Below are 14,586 nucleotides of genomic sequence, written 5' to 3'. Positions count from 1 at the left end.
TCGTAACACACACGAAGGCATATTTGATGTGTTTCACTTTAAAACAAATAAAAAATGAGCGTGCAGTTACGCCATATGGCGTATGTTGAGCGGAATATAAGTGATGTAGGCGGTGTCGTCTCCATAATATGTCTCAATGCCCGGGAGTTGCGTCGCTACGTGCGCGCACTTTCTTACTAGCCCATAGAGTTGATGGAAGAGACAAAATAGTTTCGAAGACAAAAGTTGATCTTGCGCGTTAGCTCTAAATAACTACGAAAGTAGTGCAATAAGCGTATGCATAATAATGAAACAAATTTTACGAATTCTGCCTTTAAAGACCCCTTGTGTTCACATTTAATGCGTAATCGTATAATTTTAGGGTCAAGTTATTTCTATCTATCGTTAACCGTATTTTCCTTTAAAGATATTAACGTGTGAGAATATTACTTCTTGGTATAATGGAAAGCGTGTTAGCATTATGACCAAGCAGTTTAATATTCAAAAGCCCGAAACAAAAGACTTGTACGGAAAATCGTCAAAGAAATAGGCGTCAAATTCCATAGTGAAGATTTTGTAGAGACCTTTTTTTCATATATCCGTCTTTTTCTATTGCTCGAAAATAGTATTTGCTAGAGCGAGATACGAGATTGTTTGTGGAAAATCGTCAAAGAAATAAGCGTCAAATTCCATAGTGAAGACTACGTAGAGACCTTTACTCATATATCTGTCTCTTTCTATCAATCGAAAATAGTATTTGCTAGAGCGAGATACGAGATTGTTTGTAAGCTCCGGCCCGTTGTTGCCGAGAACGAAATCTGGCAAACAATCCTTACTATAAAGGAAATGCGAATGATAGATCTAACTTGGCTCTCGATAGGGCCTATATAGAATTATAACCTTGTTATAAAGTTAGTGTTGTCACTAACTAAATTTTCTATCTCGCTTTAATAACGTATAAAACATAATAATATGTTAAAATGTTAAGACATTACTTCCATTAAAGTTTGAAAAGTGTTAACCTGACTATAGAAACTGGTCAAAGAAAAAAAACACAGTTTAAATCTAGTTTTTTACTCATATACGAGACGTAAGCGACACGGTTTTAAAATGTCAATTATTTTTGGTACATTATTAGAGCGGGAAAGTCAACCGATATCATATTTTTGTTGTTATTAAATACGTCAAGAGCACTTGAATCAATTTGGGAGCTATTCAGACAAAACAAATTACATATAGATAAATATTTTGCGATAAATTCGAAGCAATACATAAACACAGCGGTACGAATATTAGGTTAAGTAGCGTAGATAAATTATTTGATTTTGCTAGGTAAAAGGTTCCATTAAATTTAGGCACAAAAATTAGTGATAAAATATTTTAAATGTAGTAATGCTAGCTTAAATGTTTCTCAATTTTAATAAACAAATGCTGAATATAGTTATATTGATCTGAAGCTGGGTAATATTTTCTACATTTGGATGTGCATATCGAATTTGTTAAATAATGAAACGTGCATAAATAGATTTAATATTATGAAAAAAAGTTCATGAGTTTGCACTTGCAAATACCTTTGCCTGAATAAAAAGAAGTCAATATTTAGCAATTACTCAAAGACTTAATTGTATTAAGATGGACTTTTAAATGGAACTCTTTTTATATTTTGATTCTTTGAACTGATTTTATTACGATCTGTAAAGCGATTGCGATATGCACTTGTAGAAAATAACCCAACTTAATAATATCTTCCATAATACGATGACTTACACAGATGAAAAGGGAGATAACCTATATTTCTAATTATTTTTATACAAAGAAAAATGCAGCTGTTTATCATAAATATTTTAGAAAGACATTATTATTTTTTGTGATCAAATTTTGTATTGTGATATTTTAACATTCTTAAAAAAAATTGACGTTTTACAATTTCTTTTAAACACATTCAGTATTTCGGGCGATATTAGTTTTAAAATTATTTGTTTTTATATTTTATTTTAAATGGTGGCTGGAATAAAACGCTGTAAAAATATATTAATTTGTTTAATTTCTATCCTTACAAATTCTTAACAAATAAATATCTGCTGCTTTTGAACTTAAATAAGTACAAGTTAAGTACCTAATGAAAACATTGAGCCAACTTAATCTATCAATTATAAAATTGGCTATCAGTATCATATTCAGTTTCTAATTTATTCTTCTTTTTCATACTAAGTTCGATTTTATGATGTTCGTCCAGCGTTTTGGATCGTTCATATCTATCCATAGCAACTTTTTTAATATCCTCATAAACAGTAGGATAACAAGCTACATAGCTCTCAAAATCTTCCCTATCCAGTCTAAAAAGTTCACAGTTAGTAACTGCTACAGCCGATGCTGTTCTTAGTCTGTGGCTCATTACAAGAGCTATTTCTCCGAAGAAATCTCCATCTTCTAAATGACACACCTCTTTGCCGGACTGGCAGTAAATAGCTACAGTTCCTTTGTGGATGAAGTATAGGCAGTCTCCTGGGAAGTTTTGGTAAGTGAATATATTATTATTAAGGAAATAACTACGTATTTAGTGAACATTTTATTTTCATATTGTTAATTATCATTATATTATCGTTTTTTGGTACCTACCCAATAATTTGTGTAGTGCTTTATGTCTAGAATTAGTGTTTCTAAATTATTGCATGCATTTTCTTTCTAATATCGATATTATCATCAATAACATATTTTAAAATTTTGCCAATTTTTTATAAGCAACATAGTAACAAAGATTTTCAATTGTGGTAATTAATTAATCTGTAATAACTCAGGCCCCGGAATCACAGACACAATAGAAAAGTGTCCTGGACCGATCGGCCCGCTCGGGGCTCAATGGGATAAAATATAAACGTAACTCACCTATAGTTTTAATCTTCATTATAATATCTCCAGCAATGAAAATAACAATTCTCAATTTAATTCCGATTTGCAGCAGCAAAGTTCCCGGCAATTGCTTTAAAAATGTTACGTCTCTTACAAGTTGCCTGCCCGTATGCATAATTATATCTTCACGAAGCTGCCCCGAAACACATGACATCATACGGGATTCCTATAAAAATCTTGTTAGTGGAAAATATAATATCTATGTTATGATTAGAAAACAATTTTGACCACGAGAGAAAGGGATAGTACTAGAAAATCTCTCTCTCTCTGTCAATGTTGTCTTTGTCTCACATGTCTCAGCTATGTTTAAAAACTAATTTTTTTTTAACAAAACAAAGATACATTTAACACAGTACCTAACAAAAGATAAATCTATAGAAATAATTAAATAAATAAATAAATAACTTTATTGTCATAAAAAATAGGTACAGCTTATATATGAATCCATAGGCTCCTGAATTAGTTAAATACTGTGTCTCAGGAGCCAGTGGCTTCTCCCATTAATAATTATTATGTAGACCTAAGTTGGTATAAGTTGGTGATTTGTGACTTTGTTATTGAGATATTTAAAAAATTATGATTTAGCAATAGCATGTCTAACCGGAAGGAAGTTAGCGCGGAAAGTTTTTTTTTTATTATTATTAATATCTCAAAAAATTGCTCCTTAAATGCTCCATCAGAATCAGTAATTGCTCCACTTCTATAATTATTAGTTTATTTATAATTAATTTTTAAAAAAATCCAAATACTGAAAACTTGATTTCCCTATAGAATGAAAAATATTCACTTTTCATAAAAAATTTTTTTGCAAAAAAATTGCTCCCGATTTGCTCTATCAATTACAAAAAAAATTATTTAATTTTGTTAATTTTTACAATAATTAACTGAAAAACTATGTTTGCATAGTAAACTACTGCGCTGTGACGTCATCAATTATTATCGTTGCGACGCATAAGGGCCATATTTACATGTATCAGCACTGCAGCGATATGTATAGACCTTAATGTTTATGTTTTCTTATTTATATTATTCACTAGATTTCCGCCCGCGGCTTCGCCCGCGTTTTCATAGGAAAACCCGCATAGTTCCCGTTCCCGTGGGATTACCGGGATAAAACCTATCCTATGTGTCAATCCAAGTTACGGTCTATATGTGTGCTAAATTTCATTGTAATCGGTTCAGTAGTATTTGCGTGAATGAGTAACAAACACACACACATCCTCACAAACTTTCGCATTTATTATATTACTAGCGGTCCGCCCCGGCTTCGCCCGTGGTACATATTTCGCAATAAAAGGTAGCCTATGTTCTTTCTCAGGGTCTAAAGATTGTCTGTGCCAAATTTCATCAAAATCGGTATAGTAGTTTATGCGTGAAAACCATACATACATACATACAAACCTTTCCTCTTTATAATATTAGTATAGAAGTATAGATTAGTAGGATGGTATTACTTAAAAGGTTATTAATTATTATCATGTAATTATTTGGTTCTGATCACAGATCACAGAAACTAAAGGGTTCTGATGATAAGAATAACAAGAAATAATTATAATTTTTGTTTTATTGAGTCTTCAAGTTAGGATTGCAGGTTCGAATGATAATAATTTTTGTATACCATCGTATATATTACATATAACATAATATGGAGACATTTCATCATGTCCACAACAATATCAAGGTTAGTAATAAATATTTCTACTATCAATTATCATCAAAGTATTAAATCGGTAATAAGTATTTTTATAATTGAATTTGAATTTCTGTTTACTATAAGAAAAATTAATAGGTACTTTTTATTTTAGGGTGTGAAGGGATTCAGTCAAGGAGTTTTAAATTATTGAAGAGTGGTAATTATTTAGAAGTAGGGTTCGCGAAAAAATTGAGCCCTACTTTTATATAATCACCTGAAAATTTTTCACTAGAGTATAAATAATAAAATATGTGCTAATTATAAAGAATTTTATTTTTGACAAAAGGTTTTACATACAAGACATAACTGCGTTAAAAACAACCGACTTCAAACTTGCACTTGCAACATTTACAAATACAGACAAAAATGCTCATAAAATAAAATACTGGGCCTATCCTAATAAAATTTTTATGGGACCAATTCGACACCATCCCGCATCGAACAAAAAAAGAATCACGTAAATGATTTATTAAATAATTCACAAAACACGAAGATTGAATTTGATATTTTTGGTTTTATGACATTCAAATGCTTTATAAATATAAATTTATAAAATTTATAAATTTATTTTATAAATTTTTAAAATCTTCGTGTTTTATAAATTTATAAAGAATATAAACATTCGATCCCGAAATTATGCGGGTTCGAGTCCCGCCTCGTGATCGAATTTTTTCTATTCTTTATAAATTTATAAAACACGAAGATTTTAAAAATGTAACCAATGAACACAATCAATATTAGATTAATTGTAATGGTGTATAAAAAGTATTATGTCCTATGGAATTCTACTATGTGGCAGGGCAGCAGATATAGAAACTATATTTATCTTACAGAAAAGAGCCATTCGCTCTATATATAATTTACGTGCTCGGGACTCGCTAAGAGATCTCTTTAAGAATACTGGTATCCTTACTGTACCATCACAGTATATATTTAATAATATTTTGCATGTACACAAAAACGCCGACTTACACACAAGAGTAGGAGATAAACACTGTTATGGCACAAGGAACAGAAATAAAATTGAAATGCCATTTTACCGGTTAGCCAAAGTTAAAAATTCATTTATGGGTCTAGTTATACGCTTTTACAACAGAATTCCACATTGTATTAAAGAGTTTGGTAGTGCTAAATTCAGGTAAAACTCATGTAAAAAATATATTAGTTCAGAGAGCCTATTATAGCATTAAGGAATATATGGAAGATGAAAATGATATATTATGAAGTTAGATATAAGTTACAGATTATGTAATATTGACATGACTTTAAAAGAGCAACTATTTAATATGATTAATTACCATAAAATGACATTAATAAGTTTTATGCTGGGAATAATAATATTATTATTATTTAATACTTATACTTACCTTATGTTGCTATTAATTATAGTCTAAGAATATCTAGGCGCCATATTTTAATTATTGAGTTTTCATCTAGCAAAATTTCAAGGAACAGATATTATTATGTACCTATTTAAATCATTCTTATCATAGGTATTTTTATAAACATTTCCCTACCCATCCCTAAACTCGTACGTTTATTCGTATTATTAAAACTTCAAGTAATTATCAATTAATTTGTGTTTCAGTCGTTTGTTTCATCTTTCGGTGTCAAGTTGCTATCGTTTGCGTTAGCGGGAACTACCTATGCGGGTTTTCCTTTGAAAACGCGGGCGAAGCCGCGGGCGGAAATCTAGTGAATAATATAAATAAGAAAACATAAACATTAAGGTCTATACATATCGCTGCAATGCTGATACATGTAAATATGGCCCTTATGCGTCGCAACGACAATATTTGATGACGTCACAGCGCAGTAGTTTACTATGCAAACATAGTTTTTCAGTTAATTATTGTAAAAATTATCAAAATTAAATAATTTTTTTTGTAATTGATAGAGCAAATCGGGAGCAATTTTTTTGCAAAAAAATTTTTTATGAAAAGTGAATATTTTTCATTCACCGGAAGGAAGTTAGCGCGGAAAGTTTTTTTTTTTTAATTATTAATATCTCAAAAAATTGCTCCTTAAATGCTCCATCAGAATCAGTAATTGCTCCACTTCTATAATTATTAGTTTATTTATAATTAATTTTAAAAAAAATCCAAATACTGAAAACTTGATTTCCCTATAGAATGAAAAATATTAACTTTTCATAAAAAATTTTTTTGCAAAAAAATTGCTCCTTAAATGCTCCATCAGAATCAGTAATTGCTCCACTTCTATAATTATTAGTTTATTTATAATTAATTTAAAAAAAAAATCCAAATACTGAAAACTTGATTTCCCTATAGAATGAAAAATATTCACTTTTCATAAAAAATTTTTTTGCAAAAAAATTGCTCCTTAAATGCTCCATCAGAATCAGTAATTGCTCTACTTCTATAATTATTAGTTTATTTATAATAAATTTTTAAAAAATCCAAATACTGAAAACTTGATTTCCCTATAGAATGAAAAATATTCACTTTTCATAAAAAAATTTTTTGCAAAAAAATTGCTCCTTAAATGCTCCATCAGAATCAGTAATTGCTCCACTTCTATAATTATTAGTTTATTTATAATTAATTTAAAAAAAAATCCAAATACTGAAAACTTGATTTCCCTATAGAATGAAAAATATTCACTTTTCATAAAAAAAATTTTTCCAAAAAAATTGCTCCCGATTTGCTCTATCAATTACAAAAAAAATTATTTAATTTTGATAATTTTTACAATAATTAACTGAAAAACTATGTTTGCATAGTAAACTACTGCGCTGTGACGTCATCAATTATTGTCGTTGCGACGCATAAGGGCCATATTTACATGTATCAGCACTGCAGCGATATGTATAGACCTTAATGTTTATGTTTTCTTATTTATATTATTCACTAGATTTCCGCCCGCGGCTTCGCCCGCGTTTTCAAAGGAAAACCCGCATAGGTAGTTCCCGCTAACGCAAACGATAGCAACTTGACACCGAAAGATGAAACAAACGACTGAAACACAAATTAATTGATAATTACTTGAAGTTTTAATAATACGAATAAACGTACGAGTTTAGGGATGGGTAGGGAAATGTTTATAAAATACCTATAATAAGAATGATTTAAATAGGTACATAATAATATATGTTCCTTGAAATTTTGCTAGATGAAAACTCAATAATAATTAAAATATGGCGCCTAGATATTCTTAGAGTATAATTAATAGCAACATAAGGTAAGTACTAAGTATTAAATAATAATATTATTATTCCCAGCATAAAACTTATTAATGTCATTTTAAGGTAATTAATCATATTAAATAGTTGCTCTTTTAAAATCATGTCAATATTACATAATCTGTAACTTATATCTAACTTCATAATATATCATTTTCATCTTCCATATATTCCTTAATGCTATAATAGGCTCTCTGAACTAATATATTTTTTACATGAGTTTTACCTGAATTTAGCACTACCAAACTCTTTAATACAATGTGGAATTCTGTTGTAAAAGCGTATACCCATAAAGGCCATAAATGAATTTTTAACTTTGGCTAACCGGTAAAATGGCATTTCAATTTTATTTCTGTTCCTTGTGCCATAACAGTGTTTATCTCCTACTCTTGTGTGTAAGTCGGCGTTTTTGTGTACATGCAAAATATTATTAAATATATACTGTGATGGTACAGTAAGGATACCAGTATTCTTAAAGAGATCTCTTAGCGAGTCCCGAGCACGTAAATTATATATAGAGCGAATGGCTCTTTTCTGTAAGATAAATTTAGTTTCTATATCTGCTGCCCTGCCCCATAGTAGAATTTCATAGGACATAATACTTTTTATACACCATTACAATTAATCTAATATTGATTGTGTTCATTGGTTACATTTTTAAAATCTTCGTGTTTTATAAATTTATAAAGAATAGAAAAAATTCGATCACGAGGCGGGACTCGAACCCGCATAATTTCGTGATCGAATGTTTATATTCTTTATATATTTATAAATTTATATTTATAAAGTATTTGAATGTCATAAAACCAAAAATATCAAATTCAATCTTCGTGTTTTGTGAATTATTTAATAAATCATTTACGTGATTCTTTTTTTGTTCGATGCGGGATGGTGTCGAATTGGTCCCATAAAAATTTTATTAGGATAGGCCCAGTATTTTATTTTATGAGCATTTTTGTCTGTATTTGTAAATGTTGCAAGTGCAAGTTTGAAGTCGGTTGTTTTTAACGCAGTTATGTCTTGTATGTAAAACCTTTTGTCAAAAATAAAATTCTTTATAATTAGCACATATTTTATTATTTATACTCTAGTGAAAAAGTTTCAGGTGATTATATAAAAGTAGGGCTCAATTTTTTCGCGAACCCTACTTCTAAATAATTACCACTCTTCAATAATTTAAAACTCCTTGACTGAATCCCTTCACACCCTAAAATAAAAAGTGCCTATTAATTTTTCTTATAGTAAACAGAAATTCAAATTCAATTATAAAAATACTTATTACCGATTTAATACTTTGATGATAATTGATAGTAGAAATATTTATTACTAACCTTGATATTGTTGTGGACATGATGAAATGTCTCCATATTATGTTATATGTAATATATACGATGCTATACAAAAATTATTATCATTCGCACCTGCAATCCTATCTTGAAGACTCAATAAAACAAAAATTATAATTATTTCTTATTATTCTTATCATCAGAACCCTTTAGTTTCTGTGATCTGTGATCAGAACCAAATAATTACATGATAATAATTAATAACCTTTTAAGTAATACCATCCTACTAATCTATACTTCTATACTAATATTATAAAGAGGAAAGGTTTGTATGTATGTATGTATGGTTTTCACGCATAAACTACTATACCGATTTTGATGAAATTTGGCACAGACAATCTTTAGACCCTGAGAAAGAACATAGGCTACCTTTTATTGCGAAATATGTACCACGGGCGAAGCCGGGGCGGACCGCTAGTAATATAATAAATGCGAAAGTTTGTGAGGATGTGTGTGTGTTTGTTACTCATTCACGCAAATACTACTGAACCGATTACAATGAAATTTAGCACACATATAGACCGTAACTTGGATTAACACATAGGATAGGTTTTATCCCGGTAATCCCACGGGAACGGGAACTATGCGGGTTTTCCTATGAAAACGCGGGCGAAGCCGCGGGCGGAAATCTAGTGAATAATATAAATAAGAAAACATAAACATTAAGGTCTATACATATCGCTGCAGTGCTGATACATGTAAATATGGCCCTTATGCGTCGCAACGACAATAATTGATGACGTCACAGCGCAGTAGTTTACTATGCAAACATAGTTTTTCAGTTAATTATTGTAAAAATTATCAAAATTAAATAATTTTTTTTTGTAATTGATAGAGCAAATCGGGAGCAATTTTTTTGGAAAAAATTTTTTTATGAAAAGTGAATATTTTTCATTCTATAGGGAAATCAAGTTTTCAGTATTTGGATTTTTTTTTAAATTAATTATAAATAAACTAATAATTATAGAAGTGGAGCAATTACAGATTCTGATGGAGCATTTAAGGAGCAATTTTTTGAGATATTAATAATAATAATAAAAAAACTTTCCGCGCTAACTTCCTTCCGGTTTTTCATTCTATAGGGAAATCAAGTTTTCAGTATTTGGATTTTTTTAAAAATTAATTATAAATAAACTAATAATTATAGAAGTGGAACAATTACTGATTCTGTTGGAGCATTTAAGGAGCAATTTTTTTGCAAAAAAATTTTTTATGAAAAGTGAATATTTTTCATTCTATAGGGAAATCAAGTTTTCAGTATTTGGATTTTTTTAAAAATTAATTATAAATAAACTAATAATTATAGAAGTGGAGCAATTACTGATTCTGATGGAGCATTGAAGGAGCAATTTTTTTGCAAAAAAATTTTTTATGAAAAGTGAATATTTTTCATTCTATAGGGAAATCAAGTTTTCAGTATTTGGATTTTTTTTTAAATTAATTATAAATAAACTAATAATTATAGAAGTGGAGCAATTACTGATTCTGATGGAGCATTTAAGGAGCAATTTTTTTGAAAAAAAATTTTTTATGAAAAGTGAATATTTTTCATTCTATAGGGAAATCAAGTTTTCAGTATTTGGATTTTTTTTAAATTAATTATAAATAAACTAATAATTATAGAAGTGGAGCAATTACTGATTCTGATGGAGCATTTAAGGAGCAATTTTCTTGCAAAAAAATTTTTTATGAAAAGTGAATATTTTTCATTCTATGGGGAAATCAAGTTTTCAGTATTTGGATTTTTTTTAAAATTAATTATAAATAAACTAATAATTATAGAAGTGGAGCAATTACTGATTCTGATGGAGCATTTAAGGAGCAATTTTTTTGCAAAAAAATTTTTTATGAAAAGTGTATATTTTTCATTCTATAGGGAAATCAAGTTTTCAGTATTTGGATTTTTTTAAAAATTAATTATAAATAAACTAATAATTATAGAAGTGGAGCAATTACAGATTCTGATGGAGCATTTAAGGAGCAATTTTTTGAGATATTAATAATAATAAAAAAAAAACTTTCCGCGCTAACTTCCTTCCGGTGCATGTCTAATTATAATATTACTTACAGCAAAGAAATGCGATTGGTAACCAATAGCGTAAAACCTGAGAACCTTGTTCTTAATTCTTGCGGGGAATCTTTTCTGGTTGAGGTACATTTCGACCTGTTTCGACATTATGAAGTATTGAGCCCGCGCGGATTCTGATCCAAATATAGTAATAACGTATTTGAAGGCACAATGAAACACTAATACCTGGAAGATTTAACAAGACTAGGAATCTTACTTTAACACTGACTAAATCAATTGTGGACAAAATAAGTTACGAAGCAGTTAAACTAAAATCTGAAAAAAGCAGTGGGTTCGTCCTAGAAACTATAAGACGGATAACTTCTTATTCATACTACTTTAAATACTGAATCCCGGAAATCCCACGGGAACGGGAACTATGCGGGTTTTCCTTTGCAAACGCGGGCGAAGCCGCGGGCGGAAATCTATTACTGAATATAGGAACAATCTTGAAGATAACCACACCTACAATTTATGATTTTTAGCCTAGATTAAGCTTGAAATAAGTTCACACACGCACCTGTGCTATACACCAAGATGTAATATAAAATAATTCGAAGCATCCGTCCTGTTCAAGGATATTAATGTTAGCGTTCCCTCGTAGCATACCAACTATAAAATACATAACATTAATTCATGACTGCTAAATATCTATACATATAATAAATCTGTAGAAGGGTCAATTCTGTACATTGAAAATATTGAAAAAATAAATAGCAGGGGGTGTTACTGGATCGATACTAAACCCAAATATGTGATTAAAAAAATTTTTGTCTGTCTGTCTGTCTGTCTGTCTGTCTGTCTGTCTGTCTGTCTGTATGTGAAGGCATCACGTGAAAACTAGCGGTTCGATTTCGATGAAACTTGGTATAATTATACCTTATTATCCTGGGCGTAAAATAGGATACTTTTTATCCTGAAAAAAATACGTAGAAAAAAATTAATCTTAATTTTTCAGTTTTATCCATAGACGTTGTTCCGTAGAACCGCGAACAAAAGTTGCGTATTATTATAGGCCTAGCCGTATTTGGGAATTGGGTCCAATAGATATTTATAAGATGTTATTGACAGAGGTACTCAAAATGGAGAAATAACCATCCACGCGAAGACCGACATCCGCGCGGACGGAGTCGCGGGCGGAAGCTAGTAGTAAATATATTTGATACAATTATAATTTTGTATACTGAAACATCACACACACACACACGATTTGACTAGCTTTCGCCACAGAATACATAATAGTAGCTCTTTCGCCTAAAAAGTACCTATGTGAATAAGAAAAGCCAATGTATTTTTTCTACTAACTACTATTTACCTATCATATAGTGGCTGTTACAATTTCAAATTAGTATGTTGTATAATAGCATCATTTATAGGTGTTAGTTATAGGTAAAAATACTGGTTTTGTGTAATGGTATCATTGCAAAGCACATACCAGCTCTATCCAAAGAAAACACGAATCGAGTGGTCGACGTTGCATTCCAAAGTTTTACTATACTTATCCATGAACAAACTCTGGGTGACGAAGGTATGTAGACCCCCTCTGCCATGTACTCAACCGCGTATTGTAGGTACATGTTCCATGATAAAAAGGAAAGGAGGAGTAACATTGTTTCCAGAGCTGTTTCACAGCATTGCTGGGTAGAAAATAATGGTGATTAATATCATAAACTAAAAAAAGTAAAACGAGGTATTAGGGAGATAGTTAATTAGCATAATAATAAAAAGGTACATCCTACTAATATCATAAATGCGAAAGTTTATGAGGATGGATGGATGTTTGTTACTTTCTTTTACGCAAATACTACTGAACCGATTACAGTGAAATTCGGTAGGTAGGCAGCTGAAGACTCAGATTAAGATATAGGCTTTTATCCCAGAAATATATCTGTATACTCGACAAAGACCAGCTTTTCTTATCAATTTTAGAGGAACCTACTAGTTATCATTACAATGTATTATTTAGTTTACACTCACCCCAGCTTCCATTCTGGTAGTTATATTCTTAACATACGAAATCAAATTGATCAGCCGAATAATTGTCAGAGTGACCAAAAACAATTCTAACGGCAAATCTTCGTAGTCAACCATTTTAAGGAATAAAATAGAGACTGTCAGCAAATCTGGTATGAACCAAGTGCTGGTATACTTGAAGAGAATTCTCTTTAGATCTAGAATTACTATTGGGTTAGTTTCCCCAGAGATGTGGCCCGTGAAAAAGTTCAGTATAATGTGTAATAGATAAATCGAATCGAGAGTGAGTATAATGTCTTCTTCGTACTTCTGTAATGATATATGTATTCAACTTGAATGTATCGAAACTGCCATTTTTATTGATATAATAAGTTATGGCTAAAAATAAAAAATAGCTGACTTACTTCAATCTAATACCTAACTAACTACTTATTTGATATTTTTCTAGTTACATCATTTTTGGTTAATTTGCTTTTAATTTTTATATCTCATATTTTCACAATAAATCAAATTTTTACATACATATTCCCCTGGATTTCTTTTAGAATAATGGACTGCGAGTAATATATTGGATAGAAGAATCGTAACCGATAGGAATCCTTCAAACCAAATCCGAAATTTACTGTATGGGTGTATAATCCATGGGTGTTTCTTGTATTGCATGTACTGGTTAGCACATAAGGCTGCGTGGGACCTGTTATTCATAATTCATTTTACTACAGCAAAATATAGTTTAATAATTGCTCTCAAATAATTTTTTTTTTCTTAGGCCAAATTTTTATCTATAGGCACGTTGCTTTACAATTTCATTAATTCAGTGAAATCTCAGTAAAATCGGTTAAGTCATTTCAAAGTTTCAGAAGGTTTTGGTTTTACGAGTGGGTACGCAACTAAAAATAAAAATCATGAGCATTTAAAATAAATTGTTATTTTAAATCGCTGACGCTTTAAATTTATTTGCAATAAAATAACACAAAAATTTTGATGATTTAATACCCATCTACAAAATATATAAGATTTTAGGTCACTTTACAGCTCTAAGAAACATAAAAATTCTGATCTACTCCACACCCACAGTAATATCACAGACTAATAATAATATACTACGTATACAAGTAATATCTAAAGAGTAAAGAAAACATAAATTACTTATATAATTTTCGAGCTCTAGGGTCATCCTTCTCCACAGTTATAAGGTCCAGGATTAACCGCTTCAGAGGCCCACACTTTATTTCATAAGTTACCACTTTATTCGTCGGCAAGTAACATTTATGACCGTGAAAGTAGCCATGAGATGTTTCATAGTCAGATTTAAGTCCTACGGGGGCTACGGTAGACAATCTTGGAGTCAACATTATAGATAATCACTTATTTATAATATATTATCCTTATATTGAAAATATTGTCAAAATAT

At 30.2% G+C, this 14,586-nt stretch overlaps 1 protein-coding gene across 1 annotated transcript; it reads right to left on the bottom strand.

Annotated features, from left to right (window-relative positions):
• Positions 1-2,006: 2,006 nt before the first annotated feature.
• On the bottom strand, positions 2,007-14,538 carry LOC123696094 (potassium/sodium hyperpolarization-activated cyclic nucleotide-gated channel 2-like). Its single transcript, XM_045642102.1, has 8 exons — positions 14,322-14,538; positions 13,695-13,866; positions 13,176-13,481; positions 12,634-12,835; positions 11,719-11,810; positions 11,199-11,384; positions 2,866-3,055; positions 2,007-2,484 (listed from the first exon to the last, which is right to left on the bottom strand). Exons 1-8 carry the CDS (start codon positions 14,525-14,527, stop codon positions 2,126-2,128), a joined length of 1,713 nt encoding a protein of 570 aa, XP_045498058.1. The 5' UTR covers positions 14,528-14,538; the 3' UTR covers positions 2,007-2,125.
• Between the last annotated feature and the right edge of the window lie 48 nt (positions 14,539-14,586).

Source organism: Colias croceus, chromosome 12, assembly GCF_905220415.1.
Source record: "Colias croceus chromosome 12, ilColCroc2.1".
NCBI classification, from domain to species: domain Eukaryota; kingdom Metazoa; phylum Arthropoda; class Insecta; order Lepidoptera; family Pieridae; genus Colias; species Colias croceus.
Note: the sequence above shows the minus strand (reverse complement) of the source record. Positions and strands in the feature narration are given on the sequence as shown.

Excerpts from the sequence above, each read along its gene's own strand:
- LOC123696094 (XM_045642102.1), bottom strand. The coding sequence starts at position 14,527 with ATGTTGACTCCAAGATTGTCTACCGTAGCCCCCGTAGGACTTAAATCT. Across the intron at positions 13,867-14,321 it reads AGAGCTCGAAAATTATATAA|GTCCCACGCAGCCTTATGTG; the intron begins GTAATTTATGTT and ends TATGAATAACAG. Across the intron at positions 11,811-12,633 it reads GTTTTCTTTGGATAGAGCTG|TTGGTATGCTACGAGGGAAC; the intron begins GTATGTGCTTTG and ends TGTATTTTATAG.